The sequence below is a fragment of the Candoia aspera genome, chromosome 3 (assembly GCF_035149785.1).
Source record: "Candoia aspera isolate rCanAsp1 chromosome 3, rCanAsp1.hap2, whole genome shotgun sequence".
NCBI lineage: Eukaryota > Metazoa > Chordata > Lepidosauria > Squamata > Boidae > Candoia > Candoia aspera.
Window position 1 is genome coordinate 58,419,979 of NC_086155.1, and position 26,027 is coordinate 58,446,005.

General features: G+C 41.4%; 1 protein-coding gene across 1 annotated transcript in view; it reads right to left on the bottom strand.

Annotated features, from left to right (window-relative positions):
• Positions 1-294: 294 nt before the first annotated feature.
• Positions 295-26,027, bottom strand: part of BTBD19 (BTB domain containing 19) — a 50,064-nt gene continuing 24,331 nt past the window's right edge. Inside the window, exons 4-8 of the mRNA XM_063297837.1 lie at positions 13,205-13,264; positions 4,630-4,698; positions 3,422-3,553; positions 1,886-2,011; positions 295-744 (exon numbers count right to left, since the gene is read on the bottom strand). Of these exons, the coding sequence (XP_063153907.1) occupies positions 610-744; positions 1,886-2,011; positions 3,422-3,553; positions 4,630-4,698; positions 13,205-13,264 (522 nt within the window). The 3' untranslated portion in view covers positions 295-609. The remainder of the gene's footprint in view (positions 745-1,885; positions 2,012-3,421; positions 3,554-4,629; positions 4,699-13,204; positions 13,265-26,027) is intronic.

Consider the following 26,027-nt stretch of genomic DNA (forward strand, 5'->3'; position numbering starts at 1 on the left):
CAGTTTGGTCTAGTGGTTAAGGTGCTGGGCTAGAAACCAGGAGTCTGTGAGTTCTAGTCCCGCCTTAGGCATGAAAGCCGGCTGGGTGACCTTGGGCCAGTCACTCTCTCTCAGCCCAACTCGGTGCAATGTAGACTAACCTCCTCGTCGTGCACCCCAGGCAACGTGACTTGCCACGGCTGAATAGTCTACACTTCTGGCTGCTGGACCTCACAAGGATTTCCCAGCAAGAAAAAGCAGCATGAACACTGAACTGCTATGCCATACAACTGAAAAAAAAACAGTAGGAAAAACAGTAGGCCTGACTGTCAGGTGGTATCTGCCATCAGAGATAGGAATGGGTTGGAAGAAACCATAAAAAAAAAAAATCAAGGTCCAAAAGCTGAGATACTGCCTCTGATGGAAAGAACATGTACTGGAGACTAAACCTTTTCTTCTCACAGATTGGAAACCCTTGTCTAGTGCTGTCAGCTAAATGAAATATAGCTTGGGCTGCAGGCAGGATGCCCCCATGGATTTAAGCAGCATTGGTCTGTCCCCAAATTGAAAACAAAGTTGTCTTGGCTGGGCACAAAAGTGTTGCTTCCTCCTCATTCCAAGGACATCATGTCACTTATGCCGTGGGTCAAGGTGGCGATGATGGACTCGAGGCAGCGTGCCATGCCGACGCTGGCACAAGGAGGATCGCATCCCACGCCTCTTCCACAGAGCATGGGTTTTCCAGGCCTCAGCAAAACTCTCCACCTAGCAGGGGGCAAAACGGTTACAGAATATTTGAACCAGTGCTATATAGAAATGGAACTTAATCGGTAACAAATTCAGAATATGTTAAAGAGGTGCCGTGGAAAACGGATGAGTCCCTTTCTCTCTCAAGTGCAGGGAGGCCATCACCTACGAAACAATTATTAATTATAACTTTCTTAGTCACAAAGCTAATCATATTCCTTCCCTACAATGTTGGGATTACTAATTTACAACTGGGATATGCAACAAAATGTTGTAGTTTGAATAGTTCCTGTTCAGTGGGTGGCCAGCCAGCCATGTCGCCTCTGAGATTAATCCATTCAATCCCTCCCATTCCAACCCCCGCAAAGAGTCGGTAAGCAATCTATGGCAACAGAGCCTGTCTGATCGCAATAGACTGCCTGGTCAGGATTTCCTTAATATTCTTTGCTCGAAGTTTGTTTGTACTTGTGCTGTACCTTGTACTTGGATTTCCTAACCAAGGTTTTATGGATCAGTGGAAATTCAAATCATTGATTTGTTTCATTTAAGTTATCAGTGTGAATCTTTTTTTAAATAATCCCCCAGATTTGCAGTTGCTATAACATGGATTTTGTACATCTTTTCATCTCTCTCTCTCTCTCTTTCTGGAACTAATGTGGTTATCCCAAGACACATTTTTTCAGCAAAGTTACATTAATGTATACTTTTGTCTATGCAATTTTCCTAATAAATAGTTTATATGAACGTATAACTCCTTTTTAAAAATGCATCCTTCCCAAATATACTCAGATTTTTGTACAACTTTTGAATGTACAGTAAGTTCTGTGAACTTCTCTCACCACTAACAGATGGCAACAGTTCTATTAATTGCTACCATTCTGCTGTGGCAGCCTGTTTTGGTGGGGTGTGGTATTTCAAGATAAAAGAAATATCCTTTGATGGATATCCTAAAACAGAATTTCCTGTAAAGTGGATGACGCTACCAGAGGCCCTATCCAGTGTGTCTTATTTCACCTCCTGAAATGGAAGTACAGGGAGCAGGACTATGAAGTAACAACCCGCAAGCCAAGGAAATTACAAAGCCTATACAGGCTGGATGGGAATGCGCCAAGTCTCAAACACGTGCAGAAACTATGTAGAGGCTGATAGCCACCCTCACCGGAATCATCTGGTCTTTTTTGTTCTCATCTTCCAGAGAGGTCAGCTCCCTTGGTGACAGCAGAGCTAGGCGGAGCTGTGGCACCACAGTTTGTGCCATATCATGCACGGTCCTACCCAGCACAGCCTGCAAGGTGGGAGTACAGGGTCAGTACAGGTTTGAATGGCTTTAAAGCAGAGCTGTTGTTGGCTATCAATGTAACTGACAGCTCTGCCCTGAGAACTGCCACCTCTCAGCTCAATACCAGAGCTCAAAGCAACTATTTAAACAGATACTCTATTTGTCGGTTCTACATTTCCTGCCCTAATTATATAATAATATAGGGATCCTGGAAAAACATTTATGTACCCGAAATAGCAAGAAATCAGAAGGAGCTGCAGTTCACAGAAATGTATACCTTTTGATAAAATGTGTTAGTCAGAAATGGCGCTTCCAGACTCCTCCTGATTTTTTGCTACCATAGAATAGCATGGCTCCCCTCCAAGATAAGTGAACGATGCCACTTATTGGCCAAAAGTTATTTTATGCCATTATTTCAATAGAATTAGAAGTAGCCAAGGCACCACCTGATCTGCTATCATAGAAATCCTTCAGCTTTTGTAGCCTGAGGATACTGACAAACCTCTGAAAGAGATGAGAGCAATGTACCCTTTAAAGTTTGCCTATAAGGACATTTGAAATTACCCAGGGCAAGATTCTGTTTATAGAAACACCACAACAAATGTCTCATTAAGAGATGGTGCAGTTCTGGTGATTTTAAAAGAAGCAATGACAAAATATTTTTTTGAAATAGCTTAACACTAACCTGCTATTTTTATATAAATTTCTAAAGCAAGGGCTGCCTTCTCAACTGTAGACAGTTTTGTAGGATAGAGAACATTTGGATTCATTCCAATCCAGTTTTTCATCTGGATTTGAGAGGGAAACTATACTGGAGCATCAGTGTGCAGAAAGTCCACTTTGCTGAGTTTCTTGGATTGAAGCCTGTCAGTGCTCAGTACTCACGGTGACAGCTCTCATAGTATCCACCTGATCATCCCACTGGATTGGGATACGGGGCCCTTATTGCAAGGGCTATCATTTTACTTGGAAAGAAGGTCCAGTTTCAAAAGATGGTACTGAGGGTCTTCCAGGGTCCCTGTGCTCCAGCTCTTCAGTCAGTTATTGAGCCCTGAGTTTCAGGGACAAAACAACTATGAATTACTGTCCCAAGTAAAGATCTCTGGTTCCTTTCTTATTGGACTTTATTAGGGCTCTAAACCCCCTTTTATTATACTCACCTTTTTCATGAAAAGGTTTACTAGTTTTCCATTCTGCTTCTATCTTTGTTATCTTGTGCTATTTTTATTTAATGATTTTATCTGTGCTGTTATTTTAACAAGTCCAGCACTGTTGTAATAATATTATATTCTTTTAATATCACTGACTATTGTAAAGTACTTTAGGAGGATTATCTCTAGTCCTATGAAGCTCATTAAAAAAAACAACCTAAATCCTTCTCCCATTTTCTTCTCCCTCCACATTATGAGTACTTACAGACCCAACATGAGCCCATTCTCGAACAGCATGGATCAGCTTCACCTCGTCAATGGCCAAACAGTCACTCTGCAAAATAGTTTGCACTGCCTGTTCTGACAGTTCAAAGAACCCACGTGTTTGGACCACCTCCTATGGAGAAAAAAAGATGCTGTAGTGTACACCTCTGAGATACAGATGAGGATAAAGGGCTACAGATGAAGATAAGGAGCCTGTGAAAAAACAGAGTGTTAAGGCAATTCTGTTCCCTGTTATTTTACTCACCAACATCATTACTAGACTCACTGCCACCATTTCCTATTGCAACATGGAACAAACAACTTTTTTGAGGTATAGAGATGATCAAATCTTGACTATTGCTGTTGTGCTTGGTAACTGTCAACATAACCCTGCAACACAGTCTGAAAGCTCAAGACATAATACCATTGCCAAACTAGGTGGAAACAATGCCTACTGTTTGTATAGGAAAACATCTGGAAGCCTGATATAATACTACCAAGGGTTTCTGCATGCAAGAAAGTTTATTATATACATGGTTGGAATATATTATTTACCTTGGGCATTAAGGGCTACAGGTAGTCCTTGACTTACAACCACAATTGGGACCAGAACTCCCATTGCTAAGCAATGTAGTCATTAAGTGAGTTGTGCCCGATTTTACAACCTTTTTTGTGGCGTTCATTAGGCAAATCACCATGGTTGTTAAGCGAATCTGGCTTCGCCCATTGACTTTGCTTGTTGGAAGCCCCCTGGGAAGGTCACAAAGGGCAATTACATGATCCAGGAATGCTGCAACCATTGTAAATACATGCCAGTTGCTAAGCACCCAAATTTTGATCACATTAAAACGTGGGGACACTGTGATGGTCATAGGTGCAAGGACTGGTCATAAGTAACTTTTTTTCAGTGCTGTTGTAACTTTGAATAGTTGTTAAATGAAGGTCATAAGTCAAGGACTACTTGCATTGTTTGTAACTGTTGGGTTTTTAATCTTTATACATCTCCCAGAGTCACTGCGGTGAGGTGGGTGGCTATATAAATTAATTAAATAAATACACCTGTATGTATATATGCAAAGTCCAACAGAAAGAAAATTACACTGATGCAATATGAACTCTCTTCATTCTCCCGTGTCTGGGTTAGAATGGGAAGTATTGCATTTGGCATCCTTTCTGCATGGGAGATCTCAGTACCTACCCTAATCTTACCTGTGTATAATTCTCAATGAAAGCCAAGCAGTACATCTGCAAATCTAGCAGTCCATATGCCACTGCTGCCTGTCATAAAGAGAATAAGAATAAAAATTGTCCTAACAAGCAGGAACCACACCGAGACAAGGAATAGGTCTCTAGTGTTTTATTACTGCTACATTAGACAGAAAATCCTAACCAACTGAAGAAGTGTGGAAAAACCCAGACAGATAAATCCCAAAAGTCAAGGCGGGTCTGATCTGTGTCTCTTTGAATGACTCCTCAATTCCTCGCTACTACGCATGTGTTTTCCCCCCTGGATAGGGGCCCCCTCCTGCTCACCATCAGTGCTCATGACAAAAATGGATAAAATGACTAGAGGGGGTGCTACTGCATTTATAGACTTATATTTCTGAAGACATTCCCGTGGGAAAGGGTAAAATAAATAAAATATTTATTCCAACTTTTCAGTGTATATTTATGACCTGAGTTTGATCCCAGCAGAAGCTGGATTCTCGGGTAGCCAGCTCAGGTCAACTCAGCCTTCCATCCTTCTGAGGTCAGGAAAATGAGCACCCAGCTTGCTAGGGAAGGTGACAGCCAGGGAAGGCAACGGCAAACCACCCCGCTATAGTCTGCCAAGAAAACGCTGCGAAAGCAGTGTCCCCCCAAAGGGTCAGACATGACTCGGTGCTTGCACAGGGGACCTTTCACCTTTTACCATTTATGGGTGAATGATTATACATTGTAATCATTAGCAACCCTATATAAGGAGACAGAGAATGTTGCAATCATTTGAAGTCTCTTCTCTTCCCAACTCCACTTATCTTTTTTATAATATCTAGTTTAGTCTTCCTGGCTGGTAACTTTCAGAACTGTTCGCTCAGAATTGTTGAAGTTACAGTCTCAACGTATCTAGAGAAAGAAAGATTGGTGAAAGCTGGTCTTGATAAACTGAGTGTACAATTTAGTACTATTGACAGATACATTATGTCCTATGTGTAGCTGAGAACACAGCTTATTGCTGAACTAATATTGTCTGCAATTTTAACAGGAACATATTTTTGTTTGTTTCTTTTATGAAAGAAATCTAACTATTTCTAAAGGCAAAATCTGCAAATCCCATCCTACGAACTTCTGGGGAATCTGTCTATTGTCTCACTATCTGAAAATACAAATTGCATCTATATACTGTAGGTCCAAGGTGGGCAACACAAGTATGGCCTGTGGCTCCCAATTCTCATTACCTGGTACCTAGATTACACTGGCAAAATTTGGCAGCAAAATTATACAATTTTTTTTAATTGCCACATTTTGTCCTATTGTCAGTTTTTCACTCCCTCAGCTGGAAAAAGGCAGAAAATGTTCAGCCCCAATCACTGACGATACTACTCTATCACCAGACACACTTCTGTTGCTGCTGGAGGTCAAACATTTCATTTCTCTTTTTAAGTGCATCACCCAGTTTTTTAAAAAGTCACCCATGCTTGCTTTGGATGCTCTAGAGTAATGGAAACATCTGTGGATGTAGTGCTGAGTTCATTCTGAAAGTGTGGAGAGAAGGTATCTTATGGCTAGATTGAGTGGAGTTTCAGTCCCCATATGACATGTTTACATCTCATTTTGCTTGCTCTACTGCTCCCCATCAGAATAAAACTACTGTTTTGTCCAACATATTCCAGGTTCAGTGAGCAGAACTGCAGCTGGGAGTGGAAAGGAATAAAACATTCGGTCTGCAAGATATAATCAATTTCTGTTGCAGAGTATATGTGTGAAAACTGTGTGACTGTGGCAAACCACATTATCCTGCCAGTTGATCTCAGGATACACCAGTCCCACCTAGGGCAAGCATGCAGCTCACCAACGATTCTAGTAACGGCTTCAAACAATCACAGTAAATACCAAATATCATTCAAAACACATCTGACCACAGCTGTGTTGTTTTTGTGCCTTGATCAGGCGCCTATATCTACTGAAAATAGAACATAGACCGTGGTTTTTGGTGACCCCAGTCCATCCTCCTCTGATCTTCAAAGTGGGCTAACAAAGTAATGTAAATATTCATCAATAAATACACATTGCTTGACAAACAAATAAATTAAATGTTCCTTCTTTACCAGAATTCACTATACTGTAGGTTTGATGATGGGGGTGGTTGTGGAGAACACAAAGGGGGAATCCATTTTTCAATGTGTGGGTGGTAAACCTGAGAGACACAAAGTGGGAGTTCAGCAAACGCCATTATGATGAGAATTTGATACGTTGGCCACAAAGTTCATCTATGGCCTACAGGGAGGTTTTTCCATATGACTTGTTCTTTTTGCAGAAAACAAGAAAGAGAATGCACCTGTGAACCCACAGCTCTAACCACTACTTTCATTCCCTGTCCTGGATTACTCATGAATTTCCCATTGACCTACAAATGTCTGTGAGACCCTAAAGAAGCTAGCCTGAATTTGAATGTGAAAGAGGCTATGTGTTGCAATATATATGCTTTTTAATCACTTTGAGGACAAATGTGATGAAAACTGGCATTGTAAATGTCTGTGATAAACATAAAACCCAATTCTTATTACACTTACAAATGATCTACTGGCTTATTCATAAACTTGCTGGTGCATGTAATAAAGCAAATGGATGGAGGCCATCCTACAGTATCCCACATTAGCTGGCAAGGTGGCTGGAAATCCACAAAGGGAGACATTTGGAACTTCTGCATAGAATGAGCTGTTATTGTTTGGGACACAGTCTTTGCCTTTCAGCATATACTCATTGTGGATAGTTAGGGAGAGTAGGACAGGTACTTCATATGTTGGAAAATGGGGCCAGAAAAGGAAGACGCATTTCATCCTCTTCAAAGTTCTCACATACAAAGTCACGTATAGTATGGATTGCTATAGTACAAAGTATTGCTTTGATCTGAGGGCTACATTCCAAAAAGTAGGTAGGGCTAAGACGAAAACTAAATTGGATATCATGTCATTTACATTTAATTAAAATAAATGAATTAATATAATTACTCCCCATGTATTAAAAGAATCCCCTTCTGTCCCAGAGTGGTTAAGATCTTTACTAGGTTAACTGAGGTTATACAAACTTTCAAAGTTCAGGAACTCTTCTTCAGGGAAGTTGATTAGATTGGAATGGAATACCGGAACAAAATTATGTGAAGGGGCTCAGGACTCAACAGAAGTGTGCTGGGTGGGGCGATTTAAGACAGGCAAGATGGTGGTTGCAGCATCATGGTAGAAGCCCCACGTCTTTTGTATGGGCATCAACGTTGCATGCAGGTATAAAACGACAGGGCTTTGACCACAATGCCAGGACCACCATCCTGCCTGTTTTGAAATCCCTCCCTCCCTGGACACCAGTACCAATCTATCAGTAAGATAACTGAACTGCCCAAATTTGCTTTCTTTTGGCAAAAGACAGATTGGGTTTGAAAATGGGCAGGACAGGCTGAGGGCTGCAAGGTAAAAGAAAGAAAAACTCCCCAGTGATCCCTTATGTAAGGCAGTTCTGCAGCAGGTCAGCCGATTCCTCCATTCTAAGCCCCTCCCCTTCCCACTGGTCACATGACTCATCACTGAAATTCCAGAAGCCATGCTCTGCATGCTTTCCCTACCTTGCTATTCTTTTCAATCCTACAGAATGTTGAACAGAAATTACATAAAGGTCTCAGGACTCTGTTCATCAACAGAATAATTTCCAAAAATGCAACAGAACAGGACCAACTCTGGTGTTGAAAGAGAAAATGGCAAAAGAAATAATGATTTAAAAATGGGCTGGATCAAGCCATAGGCTGCAGAGAAGAAAATCCAGAAAAAATCCCCAGTCCATCCCTATGGGAGAGGCAGTTGGACTATGGCTTAGAAAGTTGCCGAGTCTCCATTCTAAGCCCTCATCATCATCACACGACCCAGAGCAGAGCTATTATTACAGAGTCCTAGGAATCATGCCCTGAATGCTTTACCTTACTTTTTTTTTTTTTTAAGTAACTCAGCCAGAAATTTTGGAAGGAAGGCTGCTGGGGGCTGCACCCAAGGCTTTTAGAGACTGCACTCTGCTCTATGATCTCACGCTGTATAAATGTGATCCTGATAATGATTTAACAAAAATGTATATTGTAAATTATATCCTCAGACCCATTATTTTATTTATATATTCTATTTTACCCTGCTTTTAGTTAAAAAAAAGCCCTTGAAGCAATACAAATACAATATAAAAGTAGGGCATTATTTTCTACTGTGTTATGGTCCTGATGGGCGAAAGTAAGCTACGGTGCAGGGCTAGGCATCTTTGGTGGTCAAGAGTTGCAATTAACACAGGGGATGCCAAAAGTTGCAAACTGATTAGAAGCACATTACATATGAGGTGAGGTTTGAATTTTGTAGTGGAAGGGTTTGAGTTTCTTTTCTATATTTTTCACTCTGATATGCCTATTTTAGAGCTTTTACAATACTGTTCCTGTGTTTCCAACATGAAGATGGTGAGAACTGTGCCATCAGTTTTTAGCAACCAAGCTTAATACTCCAAAGGGCCATAAAAAGTGGCTGCAGGTTTCCTACCTTTTTTATAGTGGAAGGAAAAAAAATATGGCTTTATGTATTGAGTAATTTGGGGTAGCTCCTGTATAGTACTTTTAGCCTATGATATCACTTGCTTAAAGATATAGGAAAAAGCAGTATATGCTAACAGTGTTTGCCTAGGCTGGAAGATAAGTGCAGGGTAGGAACTACATCAGTGCTCATTTCCCATTAAACCCCACCCCAACGAATGATAGGTGCCAAGATAGTGCTCTTAGAGCAATTAAACTCAGGTTGAATAAGAGGAGGCACTGAAGTGAATGGAGGATTTCCTCTCCTCTATGATCACTACAGCCGGTAGGCTACAGAGATATCAGTCAAGGACCATTTAAAAATAACAACACTAAAAATAGCAGGTAGTTAACTGACTTTGGTTCCACCATGATTTCACAAATGTCTCTGAGAAAATTACAGCCACAAAATATGCATCTGGAAACACAAGATACAGTGTTTTTTTCAAAGTAGATTTTTAATTTGATTGTATTTTAAATCCTGTAAATTCCCCAAGGAATTTTATTAACAGATAGATTATAAATCTCTACAATATACAAAAAAAGGTGAAAGGTCCCCTGTGCAAGCACCGAGTCATGTGTGACCCTTTGGGGGGACGCCGCTTTTGCAACGTTTTCTTGGCAGGCTATAGTGGGGTGGTTTGCCGTTGCCTTTCCCAGTACAATATATAAACTAAGTTTAAAAAATAAATTCACACGTGCATGCAGACATACGTATAGACCTAAAGGTATTTGCATTTAAAGCTTTAAAGGAGGCTGATACTTGAAGTGAGGAACAGAGACTAACCATACAAACAGACTGGCATGACAAGTTCCTAGTTCCAAATTTAGCAGAGGAAATCATTATTTGAGAACAGGATCAAGCAGAATTCAAACCAGAACTCCTTTCGGTGAAACGATGATAGGATTTTCACATCCGAAACAGAATTTCCCTGTAATTTTACGCTGGGTGCTTACATACTACTTTAGGAATGTGAGAAATAAACAAGCATATCTGGATTGTCATTGCTTGTCTTTTATGAGTTTTATGGCTCGGTTATGCTGATAGGAAACTACGTAGTTACAGTAACTCTACAGCCTCTGCCACTTGCTGTGTGGAATGATGCAAGTGGATGAGGGACAAGCATGGAATGCTGGTATATTTGCAACCCAGGGACTGGGGACACTGGATATGAATCACATGACTATGATTCAAGGCTGCCACCTTACAACATTTCTCTTTGCAATTTCTTCATAACTATCATATTACAGTGGTGTCTGTCTACCATAGTTGGGCATCATTACAATACGAACTAGAAATAAGATCCTGAGCCCTCTCAGTTTGAAGACATCAGCTGTCCAGCATAACACAAAGCTGTGTATGCTATCGGTTCAGCCAGGTCCAAAAAGCAGCACTATGGATGTATTTAATCACATTATTTTATGAATGGAAAATTAGCCCAGCCCCTATTGGCCACTTTGTGCTGGTGCAGACATACCCTCTCCCCTCCAGTTCCTGGAAACTACCTTCCAGGGCCATTCTGTTACAAGTCCAAGTTGTTTAAGCTGGGTTTCCTCCTGTACCCATCAGGTCTTGGAGAGCAGGATCACCTGAGTAACAGCTGATCTGCAGCGATGGTGGCAGTGGGCTACACAGTGAATCTGCATAGTGAAACATCTCTCTTCACTGCTGTCAACTGTTGTTCAGGCTTCTTTTGAATATGGGTATAGTGCTCTTTTGAACACAGGATTAGCATGATTCCAGAATGAGCTATTCTGGAATAGCCATAAATTTGTGTCCAAAGGGAGCTCAACCAGCAGCTGATATCAGCTGATGGTGAGGCCTCCTTTGAACACACCTGTGCAAAATGTTTGTACAAAACCAGCAAATTTTGACAGATGGCTAGACCTGGTACCTAGCTCTTTGTCAAACTGATCTCCTTCATCTCTATCCCTATAGAGATGAATGACTGGGAAATGTTCTCTCACCAGCTGATGACTTTGTGGGGAGAGGGAAATCATGTTGGGGCAACCCATCAATCCGTGTCCTGTACACCGATAAATAAGGACAGCATCATTTGCCGACCTTGTGCCTGTGGTAGAATTGGGATCATCAGTGGGGACAAGTTTCATGCAGCTGACATTGCTGGTGGAGAGCAAAATAACTGGGCCATGAGGGAGAGCCCCAGATCAGCACAGGCCCTTTTGTTGCAGCAAAGCTTTTCATCCTCCTGCCACATACATAGCCTATGTGCTACTGGAGTGAGGTAGCATACATAAACAACATGGAAATGGCTGCTCTGCATCATGTGGCATGGGCTGTTAACTTTCACACAGTGACACAGAACAATCCAATCCAAGTAGAAGCAAAGTGAAGCAAAAGAAACCGAACACATCAGGAATCACAATGTTTGATCCCCGGCTTAGGGAAACATTGAAAGCTGCCAACATTTCATATACTGCTTGTTCTTAAAATTCAGTGTCTGAAAATGGCTTCTGCATGTCAGCTGGCATGAAATCAGCCAGGGCAAACACATGTCAGTGTTGAAGGGGCCAGTGCCTGCACAACAAAAGCCAGGGAACAGTGGAATACCTTGTAAAATCCCTGAATAAGAACTCAGAAGTTGGGAAAACTCAAAGACAGCACCATTTCTCCACTGCCTTGCAACATAGAACAGAAGAGAAGTCACGAAGGGGGAGCAAATGTGAAAGAGGCTATACATTCCTTTCCCCTGAATTGGAAAATCCCTTCTTACAATATTGAAAAATTGCAGCAATGATGGGTTTCCAATGCTTCTCTCACCACCAGATGGCCACTATTTTTCCAGATCCTTTTCCAAGAATTTTTCCCTCAGTTAAAACTGTAATAACTGTAATAAGAATCTTTGAAATTTCTTTATTTGTCCAAACCCTGAGACACACATCATGAGTCTTCTAGTAAATAGACTCATTTACTAGAAAGCAGAACTAGCCCCTGTTTAGCTCCACTCCATTCCACCAGCTAGTCTTTTTGTACTGATTCATTTATTGTCCCAAATGTCTAGAGGCTGTAAGGGTCTGGCTGGGAAGGGACAGACTCAAGTTCAACTTTAGCAACACCAAGTGACTGGATACGTGGACTACCTGATTCTGGAGAATGTCCATCTTTAGTCATGAATAGGGCTGTGCTTCCCTATTCAGGCTTGGTACACAATCTGGAGACAGTCCTAGACTTGCAGCTCCTCCCTGAAGAGCAATTGGCAGCTAGTGCTAGGACAGCTAGGGGCTTTGCACGGCATCATCCTGTGAGCCAGTTGCTCCCATTCCTGGGCCATGAGGCCCTCCAGAGAGTCACTCATGCCTCAGTCATCTCATGTGTGGATTATTGCAATGCACTCTACATGGGACTGCCTTAAAGTCCACTTGGAAGCTGCAGCTGGTCCAGAATGCAGTGGTACAGGCAGTAATGAGCAGTTAACACTTCTGCTTTGTGAGCTGCACTGGTTGCCAGTTAGTTGAATTCTGGAAGCAATTCAAGGTTCCAGTCAAGCTCTTCATAGCATAGGGCCTCACTATCAGGTAAACAGATCTCTCTTACAGCATTTTTCCTTTCAACAGTATTTAGTTGTTTGCTTGTCTGCTAACCCACTTGCTGACACATTTCAACATTATTCACCATCCCTATCCAACTGGTAGAATGGAGGCAATGCTTAATCATCACAGGTTATCAGGAAAGCAATTAATTGCGAGTTCACTAGTGCCAGTCTTTCCATACCAGTTGGTCAACATCTGTATTCTATAATGAAGATTTCTACCACTGCTGTCTGTCTACAACTAACACAACTGATTTCATGTGTTTTTACCACTTAAGGCTATGCATTTCTTTGAACTCAGCCTAACAACAAGGAATCTGCATGGAATTAGACAGTTGTCAACATACATCTGCAGCATTGGCTGTCTGGGAAAGATCTCTTGCTCCAATCCTTAAAGTGATTCAGGGACTGGCATACGGGCAAGACCAGGAACATCACAACTTACCTGAAAGGCTTCACATGCTTGGTCCACTTTTAGTGTGTCTTTGATGAATTCAATGCATAGCTGAAATAAAAGAGACTGAGAATGAATGAGACGTGTGTTGCTGTAATAACTCAGCACCTTCCCATGCAACAGGGATAGGAAATGAGGGCAAAGGCCCTCTCCCAGCAGCTCTAACTAATAGCAAGGGAACCTGAGAGCTGTAGTTCAACAACATCTGGTGGGCATCACATTTCTTACTGCTGCAAAACTGCAGCATATTTTATTTTCAGGGGAATCATCTTTTTAATGTGGAATGAGGGGCTCACATTTCTGCTTTGAAATCCAATTCTGAATGCTGCCTCTGTTCCAGAGTCTCTTTCAAACTGAGATTTTCTCACTGCTAGTTGAGAGCTGCTTCATACAGTATTACAGAGGAAACTGGCCAAAACAGCACTTTCTGTCTCTGGTCACAAATCCCAGTTCATCAGCCATATGCCAACTTGCCATACATAAATGCTCCTATAAGAGCAGTGCAGAGGTTCTCTTCTATTTGCTAGGCTTTGCATACAGAAAGCAGAGTTGCAGGCAGTAAGTACAACTGAAGGGGATAGCAATTATCCTTCTGGGTTGTAAGAAAAAATAGCAGAAAATAAAAATAAATATTGCAGGAAGCTAAAATTATGCTAATTTTTTTTTTGCTGCCATATCGATTGATTTCTAAATGTTCATAACAGAATAAATTCAAAGTTCAGGTGTGAGCACGAGAAGCAGTAGGTATGACTTAAATATGGAATTTTTAAAGCAATAACAACAACAACAACAAAACAACAGAAAAGGACAGCCTGCCAGCCACTGCAAAAATTTCTGCAATGCTCTGCATTACAGGTACAGGTAGTCTTCACTTAATGATGGTAATTAAGCCTGGAATTTTGGTCACTAAGCAATGTGGTTGTAAAGCAAGATGGCATCGCTTAGTGACGGCAATCCTGGCAACTCCCCTTGCCGTTGTTAAGTGAATTTTACCAGTCGTTAGCCCGAGCACCCACCTCAATCCAAGCCATTCCGGACTTGGTCCCCCTCAGCCCCGAACACTGCCTTTAGCTCCCCCCACCTGCCTATCTCCCCCCCATCTCTGCCCATTTGGAAGCCCTGCACCCTGCCTTGTGGGGCAGCAAGCAGACCCAGAACTGCTTGGTTCTGGGGCTGCAGCCAGCTCCAGCTGCCCTAGCCCAGCTGCACGAAGTTCCAGCCTCAGCTGACCCATGCAAAGATCCAGCCTAGCCCAGCCTAACCATCATAGCAAGCTCCAGCCTCCCCAGCCCACATTTGTTCACCCAGCTGTCTCCTCTCCCAGTGCCCTGCACTGACCTTAGCCTTTTTCACTCACCCCCCATGGGAGAAGCAGAAGCGCCTCGCTGCCTTTGCTGAGTCCTTTTTGGACCCAGCTTCTCCGGCGAATGTTTCCTCCACATGGCTCCCTTCAGAACGCTGTCTTCGGAAGCCTACGCTGTCTTCTCAGAGGTTCTGAGTCTGCTTGCTGCCCTGTTGAAGTTGAAGCACCCCTGCAGTCGTGAGGGCAGGCTGCCAAGTGCCCGAATTTTGATCATGTAACTGTGGGGGCACTGCAACAGTCGTAATTTTGGACACAGGTTGTAAATCCATTTTTTCAGCACCATCATAATTTCGAACAGTTGCTGAATGAATGGTCGTTAAGTGAAGACTACCTGTAGTCCTTGTTTAACAACTGCCTCATTTAGCGATCATTCACAGTTATGACAGTGATGAAAAAGTAACTTCCAATACTAGCATGTACGACCTTCACAGGTCTGTAAAGCAAAGGAAAGCTGAAGTAAGATCATAAGCACAATTGCTGTTTTAGTTAGCAACAGCTTCACTTAATGACAGAGTTGCCAGTCCCAATTGTAGATGCTAAACAAGGACTACCTGTACTGTTAAAATGTCTGTAAAGAGTATAATTGGTAAGCTCTTGACTTTCCCTGCCCTCTGGCACTGGACCACCAAGTAAATTCTCCACCTGTGATTGGTATCATGAAGTCAACTAAACAGAAGCTATTCGGAGTTATTATACACCATGTATACTTCTGGATGACCCAAAATCTGGAACTAAATATTCTCTTAGTATTAAGTAATAGAGCTTATATGTTGTGATAATAAGAGAAACAACTAAATGTTATGTGGACATACTGATGGAATGAGTTTAACTTAGGACAAATTAAATCTTCTATTGATAATTTAAAACATTTAACATTATGAATTTTAAGAAAGATGAATAAAATGTCAATAATAATATGGGTTTATCCTTGACTGGTACTTATAAGAGAAAATTCTCTTTTACCCAAATCTGTTCTGGCTTGGTTTTGGTTTTCTTTTGCCAATAGATAGCAATTCTCTGAGGCCAGATTATGAACTCTTACTCAGTCTAGCAAAGGTAAAACAGAAAGACTGGGGGGAAAAAAAACTTCTCTTGGACCAGAAGTCTGGTCCTCTTACAGAGAGTCACATGCTGCTTACTCATTTATGGAAGAAGACACTGTTTTGCACTCACTCACCTCCTGCTACTCAAACTTTCTATAGAATTTCATTTGGCTTTTCACCCCTAACTGCAGTCTCTGATTTCAGAGCTATAAATATTTTTCTAGTAATGAGCAGACTACCAATGGATTGGAAAAGAAATTAAGTGCAGGATTATATAGGGTTGTAGGGGTTTCCCCAAGATCAGAATAACCAGCCACATGCCATTATGAGCAATGCCAACTACTATATATATGACTCATTATAGTTCAAAAGTGGAATTGTGATAATTTTTAAAGACAGTCCCTTTTAATGTGACGTGGAAGAAGCCAAATTTAGCCTTTGCTGAATCACACTGGGCCTTATTCACCCTGCAGTACAAATAGAAAAAAGTTCTTCCTATAACTCTCCTTGTCAACTTATTTGCCAGCTTTTACTAATTTAAGTAAAGGGAAAGGACTAATGGCAAGCAGTGATTACAGGAAGATGGAGTCAGGAGGTGAAGTTAAAATCTCTTCCCTTGTTCAGCATTCTTGATTTTGGATAGTGAAAAAAATAGTACTGATTTGGTTAAACAACATCAAGGCGGTAAAGGGGCAGTAGCTAAGGGGAAGTGGAGAAAGAGGGAAGGATAACACTAGTGATGAACAGGGGGAGATATGATGATAGATGCCAGAGGAAGAGAGACTGGAAATTCACTGCCAATCTGTTGCTGGCTCTCCAATCTCAAGTCAAGACCCAGGCAGCTGAACTGCTGGGCACAGGTTGATACTTCTGAATGCCAGGTCTGGCTGCAATAAAACTAGCCATATTCATGATTTCATCATGGACAAGATGGCTGACATGGCATGTGTTACTGAGACCTGGGTAGACAAAGAAGTGAGAATCCTACTCAGTGAGAACTGTCCAGCCAGGTTTTATGTCTTGCATCAGTCCTGTCTTGGGGCAGGGGAGGCAGTATGGCAATTGTGCACCATTGCAAGGAGCACGCTTCTTCCAGTGACTAGTTGTGAGGCTGTATTTCTGAAGTTGGTTCAAGAGACAAGCTTGGGGTGCTGCTATTGTACAGTCCTCCCAGCTGCATGACAACAGCCTCTCCCAAGCTGCTTGATCTCATTGTAGGGGTAGCTACAATGGATTTTTATATATTTATTGATTGATAGTATTATTTTTAAACTGAATTTTTAAACTGTTTTTATTGTGAACCACCCAGGGTCCCTCCTTGTGGGGGAGATGGGCAGTGATAAAAATGTGATAAATAAATAAATAAATAAATAAATTCAGCCAGATTCTTATTTTCCATATCTAGTAAAATTCATAGTCTACACCTGAAGTCTGAAGGGTTGCATCAGTCCTTCAAAAAGCCAAAGCAATAGGTGGAAATGTTCATATATTGTTTATTTACATCTCTGTTTCATTACGTCCAAGATGGGTATTTTTCTCCTTTGGAAACAACAGCTACCACACCGCTGCTCAAGCCATTCCCTCTATGTATTCCACTACTTACCCTTCTCCATCAAAAACCACAACACAATAAGTGGTTGGGGCTTATTAATAGGTGGTATGAGAATAATGAGAACTGGGAAGGGGCCTGAAGGCAAAACATTTATTTTAATCTCGGAAGTTGCATTCACACCTTCTGTCCCTTTGGAGTTAGAACAACTCAGGGCAAAATACAGTTGCAAAACAACTCAGTGATTTCCCTCATCTACTGCTAATAGAATTTGTTAAATAAACATGTGATATCCCAGTAATGAATCAGGTTTGACTATTTACAAAGGAAAAGAAATCAAACCTCCTCCAGAGCTTTCTGAATATTTGGAGCTTACTGTAAACACACTTATAAATAACTGCTTTAACATAAAAAGTGCAACATTCTGTTCTATAAGTGCAGTTCATAAAAGAACAAATGATGTAGATAGTTCTACCTCATGCTATCAAGCACATAAAAATTTGAAATATATCATGAAAGGTGAAAGGTCCCCTGTGCAAGCACCGAGTCACGTCTGACCCTTTGGAGGGACGCCGCTTCACAACGTTTTATTGGCAGACTATAGCGGGGTGGTTTGCCATTGCCTTCCCCAGTCGTCACCTTCCCCAGCAAGCTGGGTATTCATTTTAGCAACCTTGGAAGGATGGAAGGCTGAGTCAACCTGAGCCGGCTACCCGAGGGAGAATCCAGATTCCACTGGGATCGAATTCGAGTCGTGGGGAGAGTTTCGGTTGCAATACTGCCACCTACCACTCTGCGACACACAAGGCTGTTGAAATACATCATAGCAAATTATAACTCTATCAAGATCAATATAGTATGTGTTGGGACTGGGTTCATATGTTACTTTAAACCATGTTTAACCATGTTTTGAATATACCATAATTCTTATACACACACCATGTTATTCTAAAACCAAAAACCTCACGTTATAACCTAATATGATATATGAACTCAGCCTGTGCAGTTAGTTCAGTATATTTTACAATCCTGGAAAACTGGGTTAATTCTATAAAGTGTGGTTAAGTTAGCCATAGGTAAGTGCAACATGTAAATGCAACTGTATTCACATGACATACCAACTGTTACGCTAATCATATTTTATTCAAAAAATCCAACTTTCACATCATGCTAAACCATAAATTAAATCTATAGAATGGGTTAACTATCCAGAATATGTTAACATTTGATTCACTACCATTAGCTGATTGACACTAATCATTAGGATTTCAGACAAGGATCTTTATCAGTCCTTCTTGAGGATGCAGGAAATGAACCTGGGATATTTTATATAAAGCATGTTTTTCAGTACTGCCAGTGATAATCCTTCCTGGGAAGGAAGACAGCTAGTTATAGCAGACAGCCTTCTTACCGGTAAAGAGAAGGTCAATACACATCAAATACATTTACTAGAAGCTGCCTCAAATGTTTCAGTTGAATAGAAAGGAAAGATAGTAAATAAGTGTGAAAACTCAAACTTGTTGCTTTGATAAAAGATGGAATATGTTAGCCTCAAAATATGTGTAGGTGGCCAGTTCAGCATAACTCAATGATCAGAAAGAAAGTACTCAAGAATAAATGAGAACAGGATATTTGGCAGTTCTTTATCAAAAATCAGGATATGTTATAGCAACAGATAGAGCAATGGATGCCCCCATTTTTCATGTTTGCTAGTTTAAAATGAGGTATGCAGTGTTTTCCCAAACTGTGTATTGGTATTATTGTTGTTGCTGATAGTAATATTACACAAGCTGTGCCTCATTGTTTTTAAGGGCACATTATAACTTTGGCTGCCTTATAACATCATACAGTACTTCCTACTTCATGTTGTATTTTCTTAAGTCTTCGAGCAAGCATTATGCATGTATCCACAGCAGCACTTCTGATGTGCTCATAGCGAAAAAATAATGAGTTAAAAAAACTTGCTGTAGAGAAGTCCTTTGTAGAATTATGAATTATGTAGAGGAAACTAACTGCAGTGTTTCACTCTCCTTCCCCAGTTTGGCTCCCACTGCACTGGCTTTCAACTACCATAACCTGAAACCAATATGGCCAGGGATTTGAAGCTCATGGGATTTGAAATCCAACATATCCAGGTTGGGAAGAATGGGATTATAATCATAATGAATCATAGTATGATCAGCTTCAAAAGGAAAATTTTAAGGGAAATTTCAGCAAGAATAGCTTTTCTCACAACCTCATATTTATTACTTTAGTATTAATTATTACTTCAGCAAAGGATCGTTACCTTGTCGTGGTGCTGGAGCTTGAGCACCTCAATGATGCCATGAGCTAAACCGTGAAGGGCCACCCAAGACGGGAAGGTCATGACAGAGAGGTCAGACTAAATGCGATCCCTGGGGAAGGTAATGGCAACCCACCACAGTATTCTTGCCGTGAAAACTCAATGGATCAGTACAACCAGAGATATGTTGGTATACCATCGGAAGATGAGACCCCCAGGTCGGAAGATGGTCAAAATGCTACTGGGGAGGAACAGAAGATGAGTTCAACTAGCCCCAGACGTGATGACGCAGCTAGCTCAAAGCCGAAAGGATGGCTAGTGGCCGACAGTGCTGGTGGTGAACGGCGGATCCGATGTTCTAAGGATCAACACACCATTGGAACCTGGAATGTAAGATCTATGAGCCAGGGCAAATTGGATGTGGTTATTGGTGAGATGTCAAGATTAAAGATAGACATTCTGGGCGTCAGTGAACTGAAATGGACTGGAATGGGCCACTTCACATCAAATGACCACCAGATCTACTACTGTGGACAAGAGGACCACCGAAGAAATGGAGTAGCCTTCATAACTAATCGTAAAGTGGCTAAAGCAGTGCTTGGATACAATCCAAAAAATGATAGAATGATCTCAATTCGAATTCAGGGCAAGCCATCTAACATCACAGTGATCCAAATATACGCCCCAACCACAGATGCTGAAGAAGCTGAAATAGAGCAGTTCTATGAGGATCTGCAGCACCTACTGGACAACACGCCTAAAAGAGATGTTATTTTCATCACGGGAGACTGGAATGCTAAGGTGGGCAGTCAAATGACACCTGGAATTACAGGTAAGCATGGCCTGGGAGAATAAAACGAAACAGGACATAGGCTGATAGAATTTTGCCAAGACAACTCAATGTGCATAACAAACACTCTCTTCCAGCAACCTAAGAGACGGCTTTATACATGGACTTCACCAGATAGACAACACCGAAATCAGATTGACTACATCCTTTGCAGCCAAAGGTGGCGGACATCTATACGGTTGGTAAAAACAAGACCTGGAGCTGCTTGTAGTTCAGATCACAAACTTCTTATTGCACAATTTAGGATCAGACTAAAGAGGTTAGGGAAGACCCACAGATCAGCTAGATACGAGCTCACGAATATTCCGAAGGAATATGCAGTGGAGGTGAAGAATAGATTTAAGGGACTGGACTTAGTAGATAGGGTCCCGGAAGAACTATGGACAGAAGTCCGCAACATTGTTCAAGGGGCGGCAACAAAATACATCCCAAAGAAAGAGAAAACCAAGAAGGCAAAATGGCTGTCTGCTGAGACACTAGAAGTAGCCCAAGAAAGAAGGAAAGCAAAAGGCAACAGTGATAGGGGGAGATATGCCCAATTAAATGCAAAATTCCAGAGGTTAGCCAGAAGAGATAAGGAATTATTTTTAAACAAGCAATGCGCGGAAGTGGAAGAAGACAATAGAATAGGAAGGACAAGAGGCCTCTTCCAGAAAATTAGAAACATCGGAGGTAAATTCCAGGCAAAAATGAGTATGATCAAAAACAAAGATGGCAAGGACCTAACAGAAGAAGAAGAGATCAAGAAAAGGTGGCAAGAATATATGGAAGACCTGTATAGGAAGGATAACAATATCGGGGATAGCTTTGACGGTGTGGTCAGTGAGCTACAGCCAGACATCCTGAAGAGTGAGGTTGAGTGGGCCTTAAGAAGCATTGCTAATAACAAGGCAGCAGGAGACGACGGCATCCCAGCTGAACTGTTCGAAATCTTGCGAGATGATGCTGTCAAGGTAATGCATGCTATATGCCAGCAAATTTGGAAAACACAAGAATGGCCATCAGAGTGGAAAAAATCAACTTATATCCCCGTACCAAAAAAGGGAAACACTAAAGAATGTTCAAACTATCGAACAGTGGCACTCATTTCACATGCCAGTAAGGTAATGCTCAAGATCCTGCAAGGTAGACTTCAGCAGTTCATGGAGCGAGAATTGCCAGAGGTACAAGCTGGGTTTAGAAAAGGCAGAGGAACTAGGGACCAAATTGCCAATATCCACTGGATAATGGAAAAGGCCAGGGAGTTTCAGAAAAACATCTATTTCTGTTTTATTGACTATTCTAAAGCCTTTGACTGTGTGGACCATAACAAATTGTGGCAAGTTCTTAGGGGTATGGGGATACCAAGTCATCTTGTCTGCCTCCTGAAGAATCTGTATAACGACCAAGTAGCAACCGTAAGAACAGACCATGGAACAACGGACTGGTTTAAGATTGGGAAAGGAGTACGGCAGGGCTGTATACTCTCACCCTACCTATTCAACTTGTACGCAGAACACATCATGTGACATGCTGGGCTTGAGGAATCCAAGGCTGGAGTTAAAATCGCTGGAAGAAACATTAACAATCTCAGATATGCAGATGATACCACTTTGATGGCTGAAAGTGAAGAGGAACTGAGGAGCCTTATGATGAAGGTGAAAGAAGAAAGTGCAAAAGCTGGCTTGCAGCTAAACCTAAAAAAAACCAAGATTATGGCAACCAGCTTGATTGATAGCTGGCAAATAGAGGGAGAAAATGTAGAAGCAGTGAAAGACTTTGTATTTCTAGGTGCGAAGATTACTGCAGATGCTGACTGCAGTCAGGAAATCAGAAGACACTTAATCCTTGGGAGAAGAGCAATGACCAATCTCGATAAAATAGTTAAGAGCAGAGACATCACACTGACAACAAAGGTCCGCATAGTTAAAGCAATGGTGTTCCCCGTAGTAATATATGGCTGCGAGAGCTGGACCATAAGGAAGGCTGAGAGAAGGAAGATCGATGCTTTGGAACTGTGGTGTTGGAGGAAAATTCTGAGAGTGCCTTGGACTGCAAGAAGATCAAACCAGTCCATCCTCCAGGAAATAAAGCCAGACCGCTCACTTGAGGGAATGATATTAAAGGCAAAACTGAAATACTTTGGCCACAGAATGAGAAGACAGGACACCCTGGAGAAGATGCTGATGCTAGGGAGAGTGGAGGGCAAAAGGAAGAGGGGCCGACCAAGGGCAAGATGGATGGATGATATTCTAGAGGTGACAGACTTGTCCCTGGGGGAGCTGGGCATGTTGACGACCGACAGGGAGCTCTGGCGTGGGCTGGTCCATGAAGTCACGAAGAGTCGGAAGCGACTAAACAAATAAACAACAACAATTAATTATTAATGATTACAGTTAAAAGTACAGAAGTCCTATTGTCCTTTGCCTTGTTAACCTATGAATGTAACTCTATGTGTAATCCATGTGCTTCAATTTCAGTCAATTAATTCATCCCTGTTCAAAGAGACCTAACTGAAACTGCAGCTGCAGCACTAGCTGAAGGGCCATAAGGAAGAGGTAATAATTAACCATGAGGGATGAATATAGGCAAGGAGTGTCCAAGAAGGGCATTTAGCAGCAGTACTGCTTTGGAAGAAAGGACAAGTTACACAACACCACAATGTGCAAAGCCATTAGGAGAGACAACAGACATAATGGCAGTAGACAGTTACTAACACGGGGTGGTTAACAATAGTTAATAAAGCTAAATAAAGCAGGGACAAATAATTCAAATCAAGGTTATTTGATATGTGAAACTATTCAGGAGTTGAGATCTGGCTCCATCCATGTCTCCATGTAGAAAGTACAATGAGAAATATGGATTTGGGAAGCTATATGGTGACAACAGCAAACCAAGCTGTTATGAGTCTGCAGTTGAGCCCAGAATAAATAATAGGCAAATACAAAAGTAGATAGGGAACCTTTGATAGATGTAAAAAAAAAAAGGGGGGGGGGTGTCCAGCAGGTATAGAAATGTCCTTTTCTACACAACAAGCAAAAATGGAAGAGTGTTTAATTTTGTTCTAAAGATAGCATGTACCTATTTCTGTGGCCCTAATTTCTTTGGGAAATCATACCCATACTTCAACATAAATCTTTACTGACAAATAACAGAAAATTATGGAATGATTCTTGAAATAATAAATATAAATGGGAGTACAAAAGCTGCTTTCACAGGAGTCTTTTAAGGTACAACGGACATAGTTTATTGTAGTAATTTCCTGGAGCGTCCAAATTATGGTCCTCAGCCTTTAGTCGTTAGCCCATGATTAAATCTGTGAGGCCTTGCTTCTCAGTGATATACATCATTCCACATCCTTTATTCCTATCTTTATTGTTGCACAAGCTGCTTGACCAAAGTGGTCAAGGGGTGGAGACAAGGGAAAGAACCATATGCAAAAAGTGTGCATATATAGCGGTTAAGGCACCAGGCTAGAAACAGTGGACTATGAGTTCTACTCCTGCCTCAGGCATGAAAGCCGGCTGGGTGACTTTGGGCCAGTCACTCTCTCTCAGCCCAACTCACTCACAGGGTTGTTGTTGTAGGGAAAATAGGAGGAGGAAGGAGTATTAGGTATGTTCCCCACCTTCAGTTATTTATAAAAATAATAATGGTGGGATAAAAAAAATCTAAAAAAAACCCCTTGGAATATCACTACTCACAGACATTCGTCCTGCTCTTTCCTACTTTGCAGCTTATTTTGGAGCTCTGCAAAGAAAAATGGTTTCTGAACAGCTCAGAGTACAAACCATATGCAGAAACAGCTGCCATGCAGGTACAAATGGGCAATAAAAGGCAAAGAGAAAAGTTTGGGGTCTTTTAGCAGCAACAGCACCAGCAATGCCAGGCTCAGAAAGAAGCAACAAAGCTGTAAAGGCGCTCATACAGATCATTTTTGCAAGGGAACCAGCTATCCTCTGCTGACTAAAGAACTACAGTTATCAGCTGACTTGGAAGTACAATAAATAAATTATATAAATACACATACACGTAGTGCTTTGATTCAAAGGGGAAATGAAAGGCACTTTGGAACACTGTTCTTAAAGTAGCTGCATCTTTTCCCTAGATTGTAATTGCCATCTCCAGCTGCTGTTTGATTCTAAAAATGATGGGTTTATCTGTGGTTTAAGATTTTAATAGCTGATGGCACCATGCTATATGGAAGTCTCATTTTAGCTTGGCTATGAAGTTGTATTTCTAATGGTGCAACTATACAGAGCTGGGAAATAAACTTTCTAGGGGAAAAGTCATGATGAACAGTTAACTTGGATAACTGAAGTCATGGTAGACTCATCATTCAGGAATGTAGTACAAGGGAGTTTCCTTGCCTGCCATATGGCAGTTGAGGTTAGATGACCTCACCTCCCTTCCCACCCATTGCCAAGTCTGGGACTCAGCCAGCTTCCAGAGGAAGAGATGGAATTAAGTCAGATGCCTCTGACTACCCAATTCCAATCTCTTGCTTACCTTAGTTTTCCAGGAACAATTCTTTTCTCCTAGGTAGTATTCTGAGCTGGGCATTCATTGCCTCCTCTATTTCCTGAAGTCCCTTTGCCCAATCATGCTTACATTCCTTTCCCATAACAAGTACCTCAGGACCACATTGCTGATAACATTCTTTCCATGCATTGCTTCCTCGTGGTATGCTGTATTTCTAGCTTGATCTTTTTCCTTTCTTGTAATATGTGATCTATTTGCAGTTCTTTAGTTATCAGAGTTATAAAGTAGCTGCTGCTGAAGGAAGTCCAGTGGTCCAGTTCTGTGCCCCATTGGTATGAGGAGGAAATTTCAGTCTATACAGTTTGTTCAGATCATATTTCTCCACAAGGCAAAATCTACCCCCACAGCCTGGGAGAGCAAAAACACATGGCTGATCCATTATGTTTGGAAATTCCATTATTCAGTGCAATGTAAAACCACCTCATTGTAGGGTTTTTTGGTGGTAGCTACCATGCTCTCTCAGGAACAGAAACTGGACCTCTAGAAGTGAATTCAAGTGATGAATTATGATGATGGTTATACAACCGAAATAGGGCTACTGAGAAACAAGAGGGAAGTATCAGCATGCTTGGGAAAAAGTGAAAGGCCGTTGAAGCAGAAAACATTATGAAGAAGAAAAAAGTCCCAAGAAGATAAACATCTCTGATAAATCCAAACAAACAGATTAGTGAGGAATGAGTACATTGAACAGGCTTAGAATGCTAGCAACTGAGGAATGAGAAATGAAAACTGGAAAAAAAAGTTAGAATGAAATGCAGGATCTTGGTTGGCTAGAACTCTGAGTAGGAGAAATCCACCCTGCTGTGCTTTCTTATAGGTCCCACTTATCTCACTTAAATATCAGGATGCTGAAGGCAAGCATGAAAGAAAGCTTGTGTTCACCTTTTCCAAGAAAGATATGGTTGGCTTATGTAGAAATAATGTCTTTTCAGGTTCTTACACCATTTGAAATAATGGAATGGGACCTCATGGCCAGTGAGCCTCCCATATAGCCTGCAGTAAGTTTCACCTACTTTTTTCCATCTATTTGTTCTAGTCCACAGAATCATTTCCTCCATTACTCAACTGCTGAGCAGGGAGAAGAGATGATGGAGGAGGTAACATTTAACTTCCAGTTTCTGCAGTCTCCCTTCTCTCCTTCCCTGCTCTGCTGACAGGAAACACTTTGCCGCATTTCTGAGCAGAATGTGAAAGGGGTAGATAT